This window comes from Halichoeres trimaculatus, unplaced genomic scaffold (assembly GCF_033239565.1).
Source record: "Halichoeres trimaculatus isolate MK-OKI-2021-1 unplaced genomic scaffold, fHalTri1.1 fHalTri1_scaffold_8, whole genome shotgun sequence".
NCBI lineage: Eukaryota > Metazoa > Chordata > Actinopteri > Labriformes > Labridae > Halichoeres > Halichoeres trimaculatus.
In genome coordinates, this window is record NW_027437186.1 from 23,345,944 (window position 1) to 23,369,305 (window position 23,362).

The 23,362-nt window shown below is 38.1% G+C and overlaps 1 protein-coding gene across 1 annotated transcript in view; it reads left to right on the forward strand.

Moving 5' to 3' along the window:
- The window catches only part of bicc1a (BicC family RNA binding protein 1a), a 71,164-nt gene that overhangs the window by 4,742 nt on the left and 43,060 nt on the right, over window positions 1-23,362 (forward strand). Inside the window, exon 2 of the mRNA XM_074676077.1 lies at window positions 17,788-17,834. Within this exon, the coding sequence (XP_074532178.1) occupies window positions 17,788-17,834 (47 nt within the window). The remainder of the gene's footprint in view (window positions 1-17,787; window positions 17,835-23,362) is intronic.

Genomic DNA, 23,362 nt, shown 5'->3' on the forward strand with positions numbered 1-23,362 from the left:
TTGAGTGGAAAAAATATCAGATTTCCCACAAGTGCATTTAACTCGTCTCTAGCTATTTTGGCACTAACCATATCTTTGAACAACGAACTTTGAAAAGTTTTCCTGACAATAAATCTGATTGTTCGCTTAAGACAAGGGTTCAGAGCAGGACATCAGATCATATTTTCAAGGGTGGTGTAAATTCTGTTGTATAAAACTTGCCCAGCAGCACTCTGAGCCTATTAAGAGATGTTAGTGACTCACAAGCATGTCTCCTAGCTGAAAGTAAATCCCAGTGAACACACTTAAAGTACCTTTTTATTTGGATCAGCAATATTTCACTCCCCTGTCTTGGCACAGCCCCCATCGGGAGAAAATGGAAATTGTTTTACTGCTTTACAATTACAAATTTACTGTCTCACACACTGGCATGGACACAGGTTTTCAGGGCCTAGATCAGTAAATGGAGTGTGAAGTGAAAACAAAATCTCACCCTCACAGCCATCTGGGTTTAACTGTTGTTCTGTTGGCACACAGGAATAGACCTTCCAAGTTAATACCCTGGAGACCCTGACAGAGGCATGAAAGCTTGAAAGATAGTTTTATGTGCACAGGAAAGAGGGCCTTCGCTATTACATTCATCATGAAGTCGAACACCATGAGCAAGTGTGGGAAAGAGGTAACATTTTCTCAGAACGGACTGCATGTGCAACAAAACTTTCCGTGCATTTTTTTGAGCGTGTATCACCCATGTTTTCAACAGGTTTTGGGTCAGTGTCAGGAGGATTATGAGCTTGGGGTTTTGCTTGTAATGAAGACAGTGTAGTAGCGTGGGGCTTTGCCTCCTGGTGGGCCAGTTTGTGCACACATCGTAACAACATGTTTGCTGAATACTGCAACAACAAACCTGCAATTATGCTAAGTGAATCATTTTCTTCATTTGGCTAATTTGTTTTCCTGCTCCTGAAGTGCAGACTATTACTGGGAACTTTTGTCTCAGAGTAAAATGAAGACTCCTGGATGTGGTCATGATGAAGTACAGGGTCTTCCACAGAATTTATAGCCTGTAGTTATAATGCTGTTAGTGTTATACTGCTCTTTCACCCAATTTTCTCCGTGCAGGAGGTGCTCACTTGGAGTTGTGGATACATGTTAAAACATTTCACACTTCGCTTCATTTAAAGGCTGTAAAAGACTGAATGCTATTTTGGAGTCCAGTGGAAGGAGAAATTGCCCTCTAGCTAAAGTTTAATCTTTATATTTTTTTAATAATTTCAGCTTTTTAAACTTCAGGGAATAATTTCTCTGTCTTCTACATCCTTTAAAACAAGCAAAGTATGTGTGAGGGCTTTCTCCTCCTCTTCCTCCAGGGTGCTGAGTAAGACTCTCAGACAGGAAGTGAGTGTCTTTTGGGGAATGTGCTGCAGGCTTTCCCTTCTCTCTTTGCTCGTTCCCCTCCTCTATTGCTCCCTCTTGAGCGTTGAAACACTGCTCTGTTGTTCCAGCTTCCATCAGATCCACTGTGGAGTAGTTGGACTTTCCTTGCTCTTTATCCTTACAATAGTACAAAATCCTCACTCCAACCTTTGACTTAACCAAACCCAGAAAAAGATGTTGCTGAAAACACTTGGATCAGAGGGAATAGTATTTTTGAATCTTGCAGTGATCGGCTTTCTTCTTAGAAAGGATTGGTTAAATCATATCACTCCATTAGTGAAGCATAATTCTAATAATTTGGTTCAGGTACATTGCACTTTCTAATGTAGCAGCATTTTGTTTTAGAGAAGCTGGGAACTTGGAGAGAACCTGTACACAGTCCACCCTTTGGAAAAATGCAGCTAGGAGTGGAAAACAAAAGATTGAGCCAGCACTGCAGAGGGAAAACCTTCTCCCAGGTCTGAAAGTGAAAAGTTTTTTCCCCCAGATGAAATTGTCATCTGTCTTTTTGTGATATTAAATGATGTAATGTTTAAACCAGATTTGAACTTACAGTGTTGTATCTGGGGATCACAATAACAGCAGTTGCTATTGTCAGGGAAAAAAAATTCTAATAAATTTTGACAAAGGTAAGACACATTCACCTTTAGAGGCTGAGAATCACACTGGTTTAATATGACACTGTAAAGATAAGGTTGCTTTAGTCATAATACAGTGACTCTGCGGTAAATGGTAAATTATGAGACAGCTACATTTTGATCGGTCACAGTGTCTTATTAACTGAAGAATAAAAGATATTCCAAAAGATGCAGATTAAATTTCATCAACAGCACCATGAGGAGTCAAGAAGTAGAGAAATAGTCGGTAAAATTGGTGAGGTACTTTCTTCAAATGCCACATTAATTTTTACATTAAACTGTTGGTGTTTCGCATTGAAATACATGTAGTGAGGATAACCTGCTCTATGGATATTGCCCAGACATCATTTTGAATACTTTCTGCCTCATTGACAGCACATACATTTTAGTTTAATTAAACCTTCGGGGTGAAAATGTAAGAGTCTCCTGTCCTTTAATGAAAACAGCAGAGGCCTGGATCACTGTTTGCTTCAGGATTTGTATGAAATGTCAGATATTCCTGCTAATCTACTGCTCTGGATACGTTTTTTAGACTTGTTTTGAAATGGACTGAAATTAGTAAATGCTGCTATATGTCAAACAAAAACACATAATACAGTTAGTGACATGTCTGGCTGCTTTAGTGTCGGTAACTGTTGTCATTTTCAGGTGAATCTGTTTACTGCAATCTGCTAGAAAAGTCTTCATGAAAGTTTCGTGCAGTTTTGTCTGTTAGTGGTTTGTTTGATTGATATCAGAAAGCAGGACATATGAAGTGGTCATAAAAAAAATTCAGCAAAGAAATAATAGGTGCCACTTTGTCCACAGGAGCACCAAAAACAATGCAGTCCAAATCATTCTCACAGGAGATCTAATGAGAAGGAGCTGCTGCATGTTTGATCTGCCAGACAAGAACAGTTGAAGACAATGGAGAAAATGTTTGGGAATTGAAAAACAGAATAATTTTCTAATTGAATATTAGCATGTGTCAGTTCTGACAGTTCATGCAAAATTACCTGAGAAATATCTGCATTTTCCATACAGTCCTCATTTATTTTCAAAACCAAAAATATGGGCTCATATTTGGACGAGACTGGAAACAGTGGGAAGAGTTTCCAACCCATGCTCCTTTGGCGAAACCATGACATGAAAATTATCCATCCTTCACGTCTTCTTTCATGCAATAGCTGGATATTTATATACTATCTTTCAGTGGATCCAACGCTGTAAAATACACCAAATATGGACAGTTTCCACTGGACATCAATATCTCACACGTTGAATGTATTAAGCTTCTGTAAATGTTATCGGGGGAAAAAAGGATTTTGTCTGCTGCAAGTTAAGCACATAAACGGTAGAACAGGAAGTGTCAAACAAGAAAAGTCAGGACACTTATGTTGATAAGTCTCTTTGAAGAGTATTTATGGAAAGGACACATCAGATTAGTCAGTAACAGAAATAGTTTCTTTTCTTTAACTCTAAAACGTGCCCTTCACTGGGCTGATAGTCACCTCTTGCCACTGCCCCTCCATTTTTTCTCTCTTTTTGCAGGTTTTTCCTGAAACATGCTGATACAATTAAACAATTCTACTCGACTTTGCTTACGCGTTGAATTCCTTTATCCTGGGCATGATGAGGCTTTCAGGAGCTGTAATATAATTGAGCTTCAGTCGGTGGAAAAACCTGTAATTCATTACTCGAGAAAATAAAACCAGGAGTCCTATTTCAGCAGTCCGAGTGGAGCTGGAGTGCTGTGACCTATTTCTCTGCTCCTGGAACTGTAAATGGACTGAAATGAATACCTGTTTTTCTACGTCCCTCAAAGCTCTTTTTTCTACAACCCTTTTCAAAGTGCAGATTTAAATTCTGTCTGGTTTGCGGTTGCTATTTTAGAAATGTTTCTATGGGGGGGCAGCCCTGACTTATCCCGCACGTGTGCGCACTTACCACACACACATAAACGCAGAAACACAAACGCACACACGCATGCACGCCACCCAGCCCTTAACCACTCCCCCCAAGAGCTTTCAGTGTTTATCTTTGGAGAACCTCGGCTTTTGGTTTGTTGTTCTCTCTCCTCATTCAACATCCAGGACAATCTGCCTTTTCTCCACTTGCTGTGATTGGAGCAAGAGCATTTTTATAAGAGCAACTTTTTTTAACTCTTCTTGGCAGTTTGTAGAATATTCTTCACTTGAACAAAAGAAAAAAGGGTGGAGGTTCAAGGGAAAGGAAAACTCATTTGTTTGAGTGAATTTAAGAGCAGGAATCTCATCGATATCCTAACCGGATTATACTGATTTCCTTAGAGTTCCTCTGTTATGCATCAACTCTTCGGATTGGACATATCAGATAGAGATAACTTAGAGGTTAAGTAATGCAGGACTGTAATCGAGGAAAGAATTTCCATTTCTTCAGCCCTACATAAATTCCTCCTGTCTGTAAAGAGGAGATACATAGCTGCTAATGGATGTGAAATATCGGGGATTTCTCAATAGTACAATGTAATGTTTGCAGAGCAGTTCTGAGTCTGTTAAGTGAGACTGACTCCCTCGTGCTCTGTGGGGGATCTAAAACAGTGGATACCAGGCACCAGGAATGCACAGTGTTGTGTAATCACTTGGCAGCACTTCCACAGGGGAGATGATAACCCAAACATGTTACCAACAACAGCTTGATGTCTTATTTCCTGAGATGGGGATCCTGCTTTAAATTTCCTCTGTAAATAAAACTGAGGTCATGATGGACTTCATGTTTATGGACACAGAGAAACAGTCTGAGCAACAAATGTCACTGCAACTTTACGACTGGTTCTCATTATTTCTAGACCTTCTTGTGGCTGTGACCTCTGGGTCAGTGAGTCAAGTTTCTCTCTGCAGCAAAGTGACTGTAGGCCTTTATTTGATAACACAGTTGCCTGGTAACCCTAAAGCAGTTGAAAGAAGTGAGAGGAGAGGTTTTGAGATCAGGGGATGACTTCTGGTTAGCAGAGAAACGGGGTGGCAGGTGTTTGATTTTATGGGTATCAAAACATTTACAGGAGCCAGAGAAGTGACAGTGTTCTCACAGTGAGTTTGGATGTGCAACAGTTTGAGGTGATTCTGTGGAAACCAAAGTCATGGGCATTTTGTGCATTGTAATACTTAACGAGCAGTTGCTTTTAGAATTTAACATGAGAGGTTTAATTAAAAAAAAAAAAAAAAAAGATTTCCAGTTGTGGTTGGATGTGCTTTGGGTTTTTAAACTGTCACTGTAACTTAAGAGTTAAAAAGTTTGTCTGTCTCCCACTGCTCATAAAGACAAATTTACAGATTTATTAGACTTGTAAAATGGACAATTTATCATTGATGAGAAACAAGCAACAGAGCCAAGATGTAATTTTATTAAGTTGAAAGTACCATATCGGTTTTGACAACTTTTTGTCATGACTACTAGAAGTGTGAAGAAAGTTCTACATGACATCTGTTAGGTAAGCATGACACTTATCATAATGGATATTACAGTAATTTTAAATAGCAGAACTTCTAGTGGAAAATTATTTTATTTAATCTTTAAGAACAGATAAGTGAGCAATAGATGCCTCCCTCACAGTTGCATAATAGGATCTGACTGTCAGTTTCGCTCTGGTTGTTGAACTTCCCATTCTTACTTGGTGATAAGATACCACAGATGTCTTTGAGAAGCAGTACAAGTGTTTCTCACAGTCTTTTTGATACAGTGCCAGCTTGTGTAAAATATCCCAAAGTTTCCCAGGAACCCTAAGTGTTTCTCTATTCATCTGGATGTGAGCTTTATTTCTGCCAACTGCCTGTCAGCTACAGGTGATCTCCTTGTTGAAACATCCCATCTTTGAAGTGAGGCGTCAAGGCTTGTTGCTGAGGAGGAGGACAACCTGACTGAATGCTGCTGATTGAACTGACTGTTTGCTTTTCTCTTTAAACCAGTTTACCTTTTAAACATAATATTAGATTCAGGTTACCCTGTCTGCATGTGTGAGATTTTGATGCACAGTCTGCCTGTTACAGGTAAACCTACATACGAATTTGTCATGATGACACTTTGGTCCACTATAGGACTTCCAACTTCTGCATGTGTTCATACTAAGAAGCTGTGGGAGAACTTAGAGGACTTAGGTTGCAGTGAATGTGATGTGAGCAAGTGCGAGGCTTGGGGTAGAAATTGTGTCTTAATATCAGTTCTCCAGCAGATTAGACTCTAATTCAAGGTTTAAAATCTGCATTTGAATTTGTTAGAAATACATGACACTGTTAAACAATATTTTTTATGTAAACTGTGCAAAAAAGCAGCTCCCTAACATAGACTGTATATAGAGTGGAAAGCATGGCTCAGCCATTTATCATCGTACGGTTTTGAAGCCAACATACCCCTGTCACAGGCGCCACCATTGTAGCAGTTGTGCAGCCAGAGTCTGCGCAGCAGAGACTGTGAGGGATTCTGGGAGAATCTGAGTGGAGCTGGGTGACAAAAATAATATATTTTTTTTCTTTCCAGAGTCTAATCAGTTCTTGACTCTACCTCCCGAAATTTTTTACAATCCCCGAAAAAAATACATGAGAACGGCAGCTGTCAATCATCGTTAAACGTTACGTAAGGCCTCATTTTTAACCTCCTATAATTAATGAAAATAAATCTTTTCAGAAAAAAAGAGGACTTGAATACAAGACAGCCAAATGATAACTTCAAATCACCACAACTGTCAGATGTGAGAAACATTTCTACGAGGTGTATTAATATTTTAAAGTTTGACCACAGCCCATCTGGAATGGCTGAAAAGCTGGATTTTTTAACCTATACTGCAGCCAGCCACCAGGGGGAGCAGTTTTCGTGGAAACCTCACTTTGGGCCAAGCAAGCGGATGTTCATTTTTTTTTTACAGTCCATGCTCCCTAGCTACTGAAAATTGGAGGTGGGAGAAAAAATCGAAAATCGATATATCAGGATTTTTGTTTGACAATATCAAAATCATGATTCTTTGTCAAAAAAATCTCTTTTTTAATTCAAATCCTTCATTTTAATCTTTGTTTGTAAACTGGATTGGAAAAAAAGTTACCACTTTTCTTCAGCAGAGGGTGAAATGTTTCTCTCTGACTCTCATTATGTGCATTTTATAGGAAAATATGGCTCCTGATATAGTCTGTAGACATTATCATCATCATTTAACTTCACATGGTCCAGTGTTCAAAAGGCAAACCAAAAATCTTTAATATCTAAGAATCACAATTTAAATCAAATCGGCACCCCCAAAAACCATGTTGAATCACTAAAAATTCTACCGCTAAAAATCAGTGAACCAATCAAGAAATATATCAGTTTTCATTTTATGTCCAAACTACGTTTGAAAGGCTTACTGGTGTGGTAAAATATCGATAAACTTTCTAACAAAAGCAGAGTGCCTGTATCAGTTTTAGAAACACCATATCAGTTGGGCTTCATCTGTAATACCTGACTTGTAGTCAGGGTGCAAATGGGAAGGTTGTGGCAAACTGAGCACATAGATAGATAGATAGATAGATAGATAGATAGATAGATAGATAGATAGATAGATAGATAGATAGATAGATAGATAGATAGATAGATAGATAGATAGATGGATAGATAGATAGTTTGTTTTGTTTTTTTTACAGCAACAGCACATCAATAGACTTGTTTCTGAAGCATGATCTTGATTTATTAGGGTTTTTATACCAAAATATGGATTTTCAAGTTATATCTGACATAATCACATAAATCAGCTCAGGTTCAGTTTTTCCAAAGTGATGAATGAGGTAAAAATCTGAAATCAAATTTCAGATCAGCATAAACATATTTAATATCTCTAAAAATAGCTCCATCGTAGAACAGACCTCATCAAGATTAAGTCACTTCTTCATTCATCCTTTGTTATTTTTGCTGCAGTGAGTTACATTTGGCTGAATCGGGCCTGTTGCTGTGTAAAGATATAAATGTGTGTGTGTGTGTATTCAATCCGCTTGTTTCACCAAGCCAGGGATTTTTTTTCTCATTGTGTGTGTATTTGTGTGTTTCTCCAGCTTCTTGATTCCCCTCATAAGCTTCATGTTAAATCAGCTGAGAGCTGCCAGGCACACTAAAGAGGGATGTTAGTGACAGCTGGTGTAAAAACATCAGGCTCTCCTGCTCTTTTCATTGAAATTGGGAATTTTAATTCTTTCACTGAAGCTGTTGTCTTTTTGGGCAGTGGAGCTCACGGCCTGCTTTGAATATCACATATTATATAAATATCACTGTAGTGAAGGAATGTGAGTAGTGGGTACACTGAGAAGTCAAACTTTTATAGATTAGAGTTGTCATTTGCCATGAAATCTGCACCAGGAGAAATAGAGGTACAACCTTACTCATTTCATGCCTGTAAATGCTTCTATGTGAATGTCCCAAGTTTCACCTTAAGTCCCTCTGTGATTGTAGCCAGTGCAGAGGATTTTGTCTAAGCAGCTCTTCCGTTCAGAGATTTAGCGGGTGCCTGTAGGGCTGTCTTTGCTTTTTGCAATCTAAAATGCTCCTGTCTTCATTGAAATCCTTTGACATGAAGGATTTAGCTTTTAGAATTCAGGGGCTGCACTAACATTGGAGGAACCAGATGTATAAGCTCTAATTTGATTATGTGGTGGTTAAAGCATGACTGATTTAACATGTTTAAAATAAAGGATGTCGAGATGAAACTGAATATATCACTCCTCATTCACTAAATCTAAACACAGCGGGACTAAAACTAGCTCATGACAAAAATATTCAAGTCATTTCCAGCTTTGGTTTATTTAAGCATGTGTCTCTATTGTTTGTTTGATTGTTGTGTGTGTGTGTGTGTGTGTGTGTGTGTGTGTGTGTGTGTGTGTGTGTGTGTGTGTGTGTGTGTGTGTGTGTGTGTGTGTATCATAACTGAGGACTTTAGCTTTGTTTACATTCCTGGTGTGTCAAAACAGAGGATTCTCCCAAAGTTTGTCCCTCCACAAAATAATGGATACCAGACCCTGCTCCATCTGCCAGAGCTGAGCCCTTTCTGCCCAACACTGCTGCATCCCTCTGCTCGTTACACACAGTGACAGCGATGAGATTCATTTAAAAAATTACATGGAGTCAATAAGGGGGTGTGGATCTGATTTACAGTGACGTTCATGTTTACTTTGTCCAAATAATAGACAAACCAGATAAGTGCTTGAAATTAGTGCCACATTATTGGCTTCATTATTTTTTTTAAAAGAAGCACACAAGAGGCTGAACGATTGCAACATGTGGTCTGTACTCAGGGGTCCTGGGGTTGTTTTTCAGTGGTGACGCCTGTGCTCAAAAAGAGGAGTGCTGTGCTGTCCTTGTACAATCTGAGCCAAAAAACTTGTCTTTCTAGCTCTTTAAAGCAAGTTAGACAAAGTCTTATTGTTATAAATTGGTCAAAATTTCTGTCAATGCTGTAAAATATATGTTAATGCAGGGATGTGCTCTTGGATTCTCCTCCAAGCCTTAAGTTGATTTGTCTTTAGTGAGGCCTGTAATTTAAATTTGGCTTTCAGTTAGCAGACAAAATAATAGACCTCTTTGCTATCTTAGTAATGAGGCATGAGCGGTGCATTTCTGTGGTAAAATGCCTGTCAGTTCTGCAAGAAAGAGGGCACACATAAATAAAAAAAGACTTCTTTTTAAGAAATTGTATGTTGGTAGATCAAATCTGCCAGCAAACATCAATATTTTGAAAAGACTCAATTTGTGGAATATTTTTGTTGTTTTTTAAGCTGCAAGTCAGCAGCTGTAATTCTAATCCAAGATGTTTGTGAAACCTTGATGCAACAAACAGTTTGATCAGAAGTTCATGTGTTTTGCTGATAGTGTGCAGCAGAGATCTTGTAACCTTCATTCCAACTGCCTGAGACTTTTTTCATGCTCCCAAACTTTTTAAAGTCTTCCTCCGCAAACTCTGCTTTTGATATATTGAAGTTGACATATTCCTCCCTGCAGCTTTAAAAAATTATAACAACCTGAAATGCGTTCATGTCCCCCTGAAGACCTGTAAACAGACTTTGGAAAATGAGCGCAGTTCCCCTTTAATTTTCGTTACACCAGTCACTAAAATATGATTATCTAGGAGCTGTTTGCTAATTCTCAGACTGTGATCACATCTTTCATGCTTGTCACCGTTTTCTGGTTCTGGCACAGGAAAATGACATCCTTAATCTCACCTTAAACTGTTTTTGGCTCCGTTTGTCTTTTAGTGAGACAGCAGCAACACTCCACTTGGCCTTATTTTAGAGGGTCTTGAACCAGACAGTGCTTTGGGACACTTTTGTTTGTCTACTCTCAGAGGCATGAAGTAGCCAAAGTAGAGCAAACTTTCAACCTGGAAAAAATGTTTGCAGTGTGTTTTAAGAGAGCGCAGATCCAGAAGAAGTGGCGTGTAGGATGGCTGTATATCTCTCTCCATATCATTATTAGCCTCAGAGTCCATCGAAAACTCTGCTCTACTCCTCCTGCCTCTGCTTTTAGTTCTCCCACGGCTGGTTCATGCTGCACTCATGGGCCAGCAGGATGTTTTGCTCTCAGCACATGGCTCATGTTTTCACTCATTTTCCGTATCCGATGCCAGAAATGCTGTTGTGCAGTTTGTGTTTTTTGGGGATTTAAAAAAACTAAACAAACACTGTCATTCTTATGCTGTTATGCCGCCATTGAATCTGGTCAGTAGGCCTCATTTGACCTCATAATGTTTCTCTGACATCAGCGCTAGGATGCAAACATCAATATTTTAAAATCTTGCTCCACTGGCATCGTACCACTATAAACGCTGTTGTGCGTGTGTGTGTGTGTGTGTGTGTGTGTGTGTGTGTGTGTGTGTGTGTGTGTGTGTGTGTGTGTGTGTGTGTGTGTGTGTGTGTGTGTGTGTTGTTCTTATTTTTTATTCTAGAGCTGGCAGCAACTATACTGCACTACTCCAGCCCTGTGTTGAATGAAATGCTTGGGGGAGAATAATTGTGTGTATTTGTGCATGGCTGAAGAAGAATTTTCATGCAGTTCTTTGCAGTTGAGTTGTTTCTATGGAAGTCTGTAAACATGAATTGAAGTTGTTTAATGTCACATTTTACTTGTTAGACATGCTTGGAGGCAGCTGAAATGGTAACTGCTCTGGTATTTTAATGTACCCATCATGCTTTTACCATCCCAGTAAATGTTTTTTGAGAGAATTATGACACACTTCTGTTACAAGTCCAATAAGCCAAACTACTGTGTCAGTCAAAGCTCCTGAGAGGAGGTTTTGGCTGGTGATGAAAAAAACAGAAATTAAAAACGATGCCATTTTGTGATGATCAAAAACAAACCAGACCATCAGCAACAATTTTTATATTTTCTATTCTACAGACGATTGACTGCATGCTGCATGCAGCATCACAATGAGTAATACGTTTGTCTGTAAAGAGAAAGTGAGATGAGATTTGTTTTGTTTTGCCTTTGAAACACCACTTTGGCAATTGTGCAGGAAAAGATCAGCATCATACTTTGTAAGATTTAAAGAACTGGTGAAGATTTTAAGTGATGATCAAAGTATAAAATGTTTATAAGTGACATTTTAATTGTTTTCTTTTTTTTTTTTGCCTTGCGCCCTGTTTCATATCTATTTCATAATTTGCCATTATCAGAGATTTTTCCTCTGGGATTAATTTTGTAGCAATTATAAAAGAATACTAACCAAAGAGGGAGAACAGAGGGTTACAGGCTCTCTGCTTTAGCTTTTTTGTTGATAAGGATGATAAAACAGTCTGGAGTCTTTGTTTGTCAGGAAAGTGTTGCAGTAACCAGTAACAGTCTTTCATAATCATGGATAACTTCAGGCCACAAAAGAACCAAGCACTTTAGTACAAACTGTTCCCAACACTCATTTAACTAAATAATGGATCTAAGCACTACTTGTTGTCCTTCCTTTGCATTTCTTTCTTTCTTTTTTACTTTGAAGTTCTAACACAAAACTGGAACCAAAATTTAGATCCATGACTATCAGCGCTAGATGACATATTGACCTCTTATCTCCCATTTATTTTGGTAAGCCAAGTGTCAAACAGTCAGAATGTCCAATTATAGAAATTTCTGATCATTAACCACATCTTAGTCTTAAGCAAACAGCTGTGCAAGTTTTTAGCATTTTTGATTGTGAATTTACAAATTTTGATCAGTTGAATCTTCAGTTACTGACCATAAGGATCACTTCAACAGTACATGTTGTCTGTGTCAGTTTGAAAAAAAAAAAACCTCTGTTTAAACCCAGCTCACATCAGTGTTTATAGCCAGCTGCAAGCTATTCCCATTGTATCTATTTGTGCTCAGCATTTGTTAGTAAGCTGGATACATCACTGTGAGCGTCAGATGCTCAGCAGAATTACTGTATCTTAAACAAAGATCGGAAGAACCTAAATAGGAGTCCAACACTGTTTTAACAACTGTAGTTTTCCATCAGCGATGATTTCCATCTGTGTCTTATTCATTTCTCACAGATGTGCCATTTCTTTCACAAGGTTTTTCATTAAGGAATTGTGATTTGACATGTTGAATGCGTCATAGCACTACTGATGTGTTTGTGTTGATGGTGATTTTTGAATCAGACAGTGTCTCAAGAGTTTTCAGCCAAATAGGGAGGATAAAGATGACAAAATGATTATGGCAGGCAGTTGTAATTTTCCTTTCCCCTTTTCCTTTTTTTTTTTTTTTGAAAACCGACTCATAAGTGCTGTGATACCGTTGTGTCACCCTCCTTTGGAGGTAAGTTTCTAAACTTCCTATTCTCTAGACTCCACAATGAGACAACAAGTAGCCTGAAGTTTTCATTATCAGAGGATAAAGGGATGGAAGGGGTGATGAGTCTTTGTTGTATACAAATTTAATCCGAAATGGATTTACCAGTTTAACCAGTTCAAACCAGTCCCACATCTTTTCACAAACTGTGGTCTAGAATGTTTACTGTGCCGCTTGTGTAAGAACAAACACTCGGTAATCATCGTGATGTAGACATTACTGCACTGGCAAAAACCGTGACGTCAGATTTGGTCGAACGTGAGGTTGTGTGTTTGGTTTAATTTCATTTTATTTATTTCATTCTGTCAAACTTAAAACATTTGACTCTTGAGGAATTCTGGTCACTCATTTTCAAAACTATTTCTGATTGTTTGAACAAAAAAGTTGCTCCATGCCCATTTATAGCACTTTTTGGCACTTCCCGGGTCACTCTTACTTTGTCAAAATCTGAGGCAGATTGTATTGCTTTTGTCACTTTGCTTGCAAGGCGTCTAATATTACTGAGATGGAAGGGTGCAAGCCCTCCCACATTCACGCACTGGATTTCTGATGTTCTTTATTTCTTGAAATTAGAAAAACTAAAGCACTCACTTAGAGGATCTTCAAAGAATTTTTATAAAATTTGGAGTCCCTTTCTGAATTATATTAAGGAAAAGGTTCAGTTGCCTGCTGTCCCTTAGTCAGTGTCAATTTTTTTTTTTCTGACATTCTTGTCTGTCTATCCACCATACTCTTTATTTTTTGAGCTCTTATGCATCGGAAGACCCTGTTTGTATTTACCATTATAACAGTGATACTATTATTATTATTATTATCATTATTATTGTTATTATTTTCATTTTATGTGGTTTGCTCCTTGTTTTTGTTTCCTATGTTTTTGAAGCTTATTTGTTGTATATTTAGGTTTTCTTTTGTTTTGTCTTGTGTTGTTATTATTATTATAATTATTCCATCCTTTTTACTGACTTATGTTATATAACTTATCGTACAGATCTGTTCTTTTCTTGTTATTGAAAAAACTCTAATAAACAAAGTTATAAAAAAAAAAAAAAAAACTTAAAACATTTGATGACAAAAATAAAATTATACATATGAATAAAAAGGGATCCGAAAGAAGAAAGGTTCTTGTCATGTCTGCCCCTTCTCTCACAAAATATTACTGACAAATCACATAGTACAAAATTTAAAAAAGAGCTGCAGGCTAGCATGTCATGTTACACTTCATTTTCATGTTCCCTAAAAAATAAAAAAAGGTTCAAAAATATCTCTATGTAGACTTCCCTTATTTCCATAAAACAAAATGCAGATTATTTTTCGACACTTATCCCCATGTTTACTTAACATACTAGTTCTGATAATGTTTTTCAAACATATACTTTGATATTGCTTCTTTGGTGCCTTTTTCCTGGTTATTCCATAAGGTTATCTCTCTTGCTGTTACACAACGTTCCTTTGACTTGGTTCTGAACCTAGTTTTTTTTTTATTAATCAACATTTCAAATCCTTTCAAATTATAACATCTTTCCCTTTCACAAAAAAGTTCTGGATGTTGATTGGTAACAGTTTCTTATGAGCTTTGTACATTATTTGCAATGTACTGAAATATATTATCTTAGTGAATTTTAATAACTGCAGTTTGCATAATAATGGGATTAAAGGATCTCTATATTGACTTCTACTAATAATTCTTATTGCTGTTCTGTAAAATAAAGATTGGTTGGATAAATTTTTTGCACGCAGTTCCCCACTCCTCAACACAGTAAGTCATGATATGGAACGATCATTGAGTTGTATAATAGATACAAGGCTTTGTTGTCAAGGCTGTGTTTTTACTTAATGTCATATAGCAAATGCACTTGCTATTTTTGTTTTTACTCCCTTAATATCTGACTTCCAATTCAGATTTTTTTCAAAAGTAACACCTAGGATTTTAATTCCAATATCTTTTATATTTACTGAAACATGTTGTTTCGACACAATGTTTCCACCTTTGTTACCAAATATCATGAATTTTGTTTTTTTCAATATTATGCTTTTGTTTACTTCAAACCACTGTCTTTATTTTTTTTGAGTTCCATTACTATCACTTTTAACACACAGTCTGAGTTTTTCTGTAAAATATGGTGGTGTTTCCCACAAAAAAAGTACACTTCAACAGTTTTGAAACATTAACAATTTTGTTCATATACAGAATAAACAGTTTTGGTCCCAAAACAGACCCCTGGGGCACCCCACATGTGAATATACGCACATCAGATTTTATGTTATTTATTTTCACAAACTGACCTCTTTTTTTCTAGATAGTTTTTAACCCACTGATGTGCCACCCCTCTTACTCCATATTTACAAAGTTTATTAAGAGTACAGTAAACTATGGTGTCACATGCTTCTTTGAAGTCTACAAAAATGCTCACTGAAAAGTGCTTCTTGTCTATTGCAGTGGATATCTGTATGAATCTCCACTGTTTGTGCATTGAAATGTGGAGTTGATTGGAGGAAGTCACAGCAATGGTTTTCACAGCCAGGATTCACATGGTGAACATCAGGTGCAAATGTGAGCACAGCAGGTGTGATACACTAACAGATTAACACACACCCCCTGACAAATTATACTTCAGAAGAAACTTAAAGATGCTTTTTCCATTTTTTGAAGACTAATGAGACAGCTGTGTTAAATACTAGCTTCAGATTGGCAATGATCTGGTCTTTTCTGACAGCACAATGCTGCTTTGGATGTGGCTTTTATCATAGACTGGCAGACTCACTGTAATCATGCTTGACACACTGAAATAATTATTTGACAATGGTCTGTTTAAGTTGAGGAAAAATCAGAGTGAAAGAAATTAAAAGATGAAAAAGCCAGAGAGGTTAAAGACAGCCAAACAGAGGGCTGGATGATTAATCTACAAATGTTGCTTGAAATTAACTATTAAGTGAATGTGGACTGGATACAGCAGCATTGAAAAATTGACAAATGGAGAAAACACCATAGACTCTGACAGTTTAAAGTAGAAACTAACATCAGACTTCACACATTCAGCCCATCTTGACAGTTGTTGCCAGTTATCAGAGTTACTTCTGAGTGTAAATACAGCTTCATTTATCTCAATTCAAAAAGACTAAAGAGTTCAGCATTGGATGTAGCTCTTTAGATCCTACCACAGATCAAACAACACATCTTTTTTCATCAATAAATTAATTTCTGAGTCAGTAACTTCTTTGATTTCTTGAGTTGTCAAAGTAGAGTAACCACTGCAGGGTGAACAAAGACCCTTTGACTGGAACTTAAAAAATAGTTCAATTTTTTTCTGTTTCTTTTGACAGATTTATGAATGCTAAGTCTGTAGAGCTGTTACTAGTTGTTTGATGAAAATCAGTTCCATCCTTTCTGCTGTCAACTTAGAAAAAGTCGTCCATGCATTTATTCCCTCCTGACTTGACTGTTGTAAGCAGCATCTGAAGACTGCAATTGGCTCAACTTGCTGCTACTGGAGTTTTAACACAACATTATTATATGACTGGATTTTACTGCTTTAAAATCCTAAAATGAGCAGACTCCAGTAGGTATCTGTGAAATACTTATTCTCTTTGAGCCTGACCGCTTCCTTAGGTCTTCTCGTAGTTCCTAAATCTCAGCTGGTGACCAAACAGGCAACCAAACTTTTGCAGTTGAAATCCACACCCCCTATTTGAAGTTGTTCCTATTCTTGAAATCTCTTCTGAAAACTTACCTCGGTCTTCTGGATTTTTCTTGACTGTGGTCTTTATTGTGTCCGTCTCTTTTACCTTGTATTATTGAAGTATTGGATCCTACTATTTTGTTATCTTTTGTTGTTTGTTGTAACTTGTTTTGCCAAAGCAGCCATCCAGAATATAAGACACATCCTGGGATAATCTGATGCCGGAGAACTTTTCATTCATATTTAGTTTAGATAAAACACAGTTAGAATATTTGCTGTGTAGTTCCTTGTTGACTCTCCAATTGAGTTATTATCTAATAGTTTGAGTTTTACATGTTTAGCAAATGCTTTTGTGCTCCACCCAGGAATCACTTTGAACTTGGACTGAGCTCAAACATGTTTTCACATAACGGGGCTTTGGTTTTCCTATCATTATTCTTGTCTGGTCAGTGTTTATATCCCCGCCGTAAAACCTAACATCAACTCTGCTGCTCTCCCTGACCCAGATTTGCTCAGACTGCAACATATCAGTCTGGAAAGTGCTCACTGAAATTCGTGATTAGACCTTCCCTGTACTCCCAAATGACAGAGGAACATGAGATCTCTCCTTGGAGAGCAGATATGTATTTTGCATCAACAGAGCTGCCACAGTTTGATGGACTTGCAGATGTGTTGGAGCGCTTGGAGCCCTGACTTTCTCTGCTGGTTGGCTCTCTGTTTTTCACCCAGCTCTCTGAATCTGATGGGGGAGTTTCTTGGCATTTTACACCTGCTGAGAAAATAATTTCAAACCACCAGGAATCTTCAGAGTGCTTATTTTGTTGACAAGTGAATCTGGGTAGTTCCAGTCAAATCCTTTCATGTAATGTAGTCCCCAAAGCCTGTGTGCTGACAGACGAATTTCAAAGTGTGAATGCCTTTTTTAAAAAGTGTGAACCAGCTGACCCAAGAGAGGAATGGAATACTCCATTACTGTACCACCGTAATGGCCCAAATATTTCCACTGCATCCACCAATTTGTTACACAGAAGCTGTATCCAATCATTGGGATTATAGAAAATAGCTTGGAACATTTTATTCTCTTCCTGTCATTGAGAAATATCAGTCTGCTGAGCCAAACACAACATCCAAAGAAATGGAGATCCACCATAAAGATACCCTAACATGTCAAGGAGAGGAAAAATCAGAGTGTTTTTACAGTGAACACAAAAGTTAGTGTTTCTGTGGTTTCATAAAGTTATTTTTTTTTCTTCTCTGTCTCCCTTTAGCTGCGTCTGAGGGGAGAGTCAACGGCGGGGAGGATTTTTTTCAGAAGGTGAGTGAAAAGTCTGCTCTGGAGTGTGTTGGCTTTGTCTCCGAGTTGTGTTCGAGCCCACTGAGCTGGTGTTTCTCTCTCTCTGCGATGGAGCAGATGTCAGGTGCTCCTTAACTCTCTCGTAATTATGGATCAAAACAAACAAATAAGTCGGAGCGACTGTGACGTGGAGTCGCTGCAGGGCACTGATCCTGTAACACAGCTGACACAACACTCGGGGCCTTTCTCACTTACATAATGTACCATAATATGGAGAGATGGAAGGTTAAACACATGCCTGCTCTGGTCAGCACTGCCTCATTGGCTTTTCTTTGTGACTAATTTAATCAGTGGATGTTAAAGGTATGATTACATGCATAAAACAAGGATGTGCCTCAGTGGTCTTAAACAGCCCTGGACTGTTTTTGGAGTGCCTGCTACTCATTGAACAGTCAAGTGTGTCACTTCTTTTGGTGTGAAGCTTTACTGTTCTGTCAAATGATTGTTATTACTCAGTAACGTTTCATATATGTCCATAATACAATGATTGGATGATAAAATCAGACGTTTTTAACAGCTGTCTGTTGGTAGACCCTTTAAACAATGAATATTGCTCAATGATTAGAGATGTAGTTGAAAATTTAGTCTGTTTTTAAGTATCTATTTCATTTACAAGTTCAAACTCTGAAATTTCAGCAGAGGGGATCGAGTTGAATGAATAAAAAATATGTGTAGTGCAGAATAACCGTCAACACACAACTTTTTTTTTCTCTTTAAAGAGTAAAGTGGTGAATTGTCAGAGCCCCAGTTTACCTCAGTTTCTTGTCCTCCTCTCATCTCTCCTAACTTTCTGGTCAGATTGGCCAAGATCAACAAACATTAGTTGAATCCTTTTTTTTTAATTTCTAGCTTGACTGATCAGACAGAAAATATGAGCAACCAGCTGCCTGGCTCTTCACTTTTCCAAACCTGGCTCCTCTAAATGTAAATGAATAGGTCTAGATTGAAGCTATAGGGATTATTTGTGATTTTTGATTACTTCAATAATCATTTAAAATTCCTGTGAGGAGTTTCAAAGTGATCTTGAAAAGTCTTACTTCAAGACATATGCCTGATCGTAATCCACAATTCAAAATGAGATAGAGCTGCACGATTTGGGGAAAAGGTGCGATTTGCGATTAGGTGGACAATATTGCGATTGCGATTGTGCTTGCGATTTGATAAAAAAAGTTGTGTCATGATGAGTCTACAGGCTTGCCTGGTTATCATGGAGAAAAAACTGAATTGCATGTGCTGAAATTGCGATTGCGATATCCTCTTTTGCGATTACGTAATTGCGTGTGCTGACATTGCGATTGCGATTGCGATTGCGATAATCATGCAGCCCTAAAATGAGATTATCAGCATTAATATAAATTATTACTCAATACTATTTCTCTGCCCAATCTGGTCAGACGGGATTGATTTACAGCACATTGAAGTCTCAATGACAACAGCACGCCAACTGACCAAGTTTAGCAGGAAAGAAAGATCTGTGTTTTTCTCTGCTGAAAACAATTTCTTGAGTTAATATTGTAGTAATGGTGGACACTGGAGCTGGACTGGCTGACAAAAGGACAGAAGAGCAGAATGAAGCTAAACACGAGGGGGATAGCACACAGGTAAAAGGCTAAACACAGGCTAAAGGCTAAACACGGGCTAAGGTTAAAACACGGGTTTTGCTGTTTGTGATCATGTTCATTCCAACCCACAGTCAGCAGTTATTCTACAGTGGTCTGTTCAAACTTGAGAGTCTATCGATAAAATGAAGAGTGAGACTATATTAGCTCTGTTTGGTTGATGAGGACTCACTAACATTACAAGTTATGGCAACGTCTCAGAGCACTGGACTGTGAGTAGTGCTAAATATATCCAGCTAATAAGCTACACTCCAAACTGTGTTTAGAAAGTTTGCTTGTTGTCATGTTTTTAACGATACCACTTTGTGACTACAAATAACTACATTCCCTCACCACTTTGAATTCTGTAAGAAATTGTCTTGAATAAAGAAATGTAGTGTTAACCCTTTAACATTGCTGACACATCTCACTGTGAATGACCATTATTCCTAGACGGTTTACACGGCCAAAAATTTTTAACGGTTTGTGAAAGCTGAGACAGTGCTCTTTTAGCCATTGTGTGGTTTTTACTGTAATCTCACTCCGGCATTTAACGAAGCTCGGGAATACGCAACTGCACACAAGAGTGCAGAGCAGACGGATGATAGGAGCGCACAGAGAGAACAGGTTGCTGAGTTCTCCTAAAAATGCCAAAAAGAAGATCCTCCCGGATTATAAAGCCTCCACTGAGGATTCTGCATGACTGTAAGACTGAAGGAGCATCTGGAGGAGTAACTTCAAATGAAAACAGGTAATGTCAGGTGGGATGAATTTGGGGTGAATAAAACTCTCTCTATCTAGTTTTTACTTCATTTGCATAATTATACATGTTGATCAAGACTTGTATTGCAAGGTGGCTTTATTAGAACAGAGCACCAGAGCAGTGTTATTTGTAAAATATGTGCAAAATTCAACATTGACAATGTGTAATAGCTTTTTTAGAACAGAGTACCTTACTGCATTTGTACTGTATATGTGTAAGTGTGCACGTTGCGTGTAAAATAGCGAATGTATTTATTGTGGGATGTTAGAATAGTGTACTAAGTCTTTTTACTGTGGGAGCATGGTTTGAGGCTTTTATTGTGTGATATCCTTTTTAAAACGTGCACCAAGCCTCATTTGTACTGTACAGTGTGTTTAACCAACTGAATCTCTTTCTCCTTTAGTTTCACTTTCATTTTGTCCGTTGACGAGGAGCAGCGACCCTCAGGTGGTGTGTGTTTGAGGAGAGAGATTGCTGTGGGGATGCTGAAGACTGGTGATGTTGTCAGCGACCTTTTTTATTAACAAGATATGAGACAATGCTCATACATGTTAATGTACATGTGTTTTTTAATGTTCAAACTCAAAGTTCATCCTGTAAAATGTGTCCCCTATGTTTGATTGCAGTGATTTTCCTTCACTAAACCTCTAAAATCCAATTCTGTTTCCGTGTTTTACTTCGTTGTAAACTATTTTAGTGTCATATAACATGCTGTAAGGTGGAAATAACTCCAGATATAAAAAGTTCATAGTATCCCAGAAAAATTGGCTAAAGTACTGACTCACAGGACATTTCTTGACCGTTTTGTAGGCAAAATAAGCAAAAAGGTCCAGGCAGGCATTTTGAGGCTGTGGTGCTAAAGATCTGCTCTCCTTTTATTTGCTTCAAAACAAATGCAAGCCTTATTAAGACACACATCCTTACAACAGAGTGTGCAAGTTCTTATAGGAAATGGAGTCTTTATCCTGGAAAAACACTCAGTTTTCCAGATAGGCTTCATAGCCTTGTTAATGATTAAAAATTGGATAGTTCATGTGACAAATTTCTCAAACAATGTTACCTTATCTGTTGTCGTTTCCAGCCCCTGGTTGCAATTGCTGCTGAAGATGGTTGTAGGGCATCTGAAGGCTGTTTGCTTTTTGCCATTTCACAACAATAAACTTCCATGATAACAAAAACACATCCAAAATCTCATGAGAAAGCATCAGTGTCAGTTTCTGGTAAACAGGTGCAGCACTGAGATTCATAACTGGAGAAAAAATACAGACTTCTGCTGCACCGAAGACTTTTAAGAGGAACTTAGGTGGTAAAAAAATGAAAAAAATTACATCAAGTGCAAGCTTTGCTTGGTATAACTGAAATACATAGATCACATCTGTAAAAGTCCATACATCTGTATAATTGAAACCTTAATGTTCTCTCCAGAAACCTATCCAAAACTTTATTAATGTAATCTCATGTTCAGTCAGGATGGATTTCACACACTAATTATGGCAAAACTTTTGCCAAATACATCAATTTCTAAGTTTGACATAAAGTCAGAAGTTAACTTTGTTTAACATGTTTTCAGTCACTTCTTTTTTCCTCCTGAACCTCTGAACATGTGACTGAAAACCACTGAGCTAAAGTGTCAGGACTGCTCTATGGAAGCATTTTACAAGTTTTAAACTCCAAGGATTCACAAAGACAAAACTAAAGGTTTCCTTTTTTCTTCCATTAATTTATCATTTTGAAAAGACTGCTTTAGATCTGAACATGAGATAAGCTCAACATAAACCCATTACATCCCTCAGCATTAGCCCTGACACGGCTCATTTCTAACTGTGAGGCATGATTAGGAGGGAAAGCAGCCATCAGCATGAGCTGATATGTAGCCTGTGTTAATGAACTGGCAAAGAAATGACCCTGATCTGCTTCATTTGATGAATTTGAACACCAAGTGAACAAACAGATTAATCACACAGCACTGTAAGCAATCTCATTTTTCATAATCAAGTTAACACACTCAGCTGCTGTTTCCTAAACAGAATCCCCTTATTTTTGTGATTCTTTCGAAGAATCTCTGAGGGATTCATTCCTGTTTAAAACCCGGTCTCCTTCCACAGTATGTTAATGGGCTGTAATGAAATAAATGATGGACAGCGGTTTGTTTTAGCATTCTTCTTTTGTCTATTTTCCGTATTTGGTTTTGAGGTTGAGGAAGCTGAGCTACATGTCAGAGAAGAAGGCAATTTAACTGTCCCTGAAGCAGTTCTCAAAAACCAAGTAATGCAAACCAGGCGCCTCGAGATCCCCGTCCTTGGAATTTTAACAAGGACTCTGTAGATCCTCTGTAGTTCTTTCTTCACCTCCGTTTGGTTTGGATATATCGATAATGTTTGAGACATCCAGTTAAGGTGTCTGAAGCTTTTCTGACAATGTGCGGCTGTTGCTGTATTGACTTTGCCAGTTTTTTAACGTCTCTGGCTTCAATACTGTTACAGCTCTTTAAAGAAACGGTGGTTACTGGAGGTTAAATCGTCAATTAGAAATTAGTGTGCAGCTGTTTGGGTTGGCAGCACAGAGAAGAGCAGTGAAGGAGAAGGGCTGGAGTCGTGTTTTTATTGCAGAACTTCCATTTGGTTAACTGTGCATGGTTTTCCCTCTGATAGCGTGATCACCACTCATGCCTTATTAAAGTCAGGAAAATAAACACAGAGCACGGCTGTGAACTGCATTGTTGAAAGAAAATGGATGAAGTGTGTGAAATACCTTGAAGTCGATGAAAATGGAAACTTTTACTTGGGCTGCTTCCTACCACACACACACATACGCACACACACACACACACTCAGAGAGACTAGTAAAGCACAGGCATAGTTACCTTCCCCCTCATCTGAGGAAGCATTGGGTCATTTTTTGACGCACACTTTTGCTCTGATCGTTGCCTCAGCAGGGAGATTTCAAGTTCATTCGCTGACGAGAGCGACATAAAAATGGTCCACCCACGCTCTTTCTTCCCTGAGGCACAGTTAGTGTTTGATCAAACCCTCTTACTCACTGTCTGCTGGACTTCCTTTGAGTGCAGAGCTGCAGTCTGTCGTGGAGAGCAAACAGGCCACCCTCCTCATGTAGTAAATGAGGGAGTA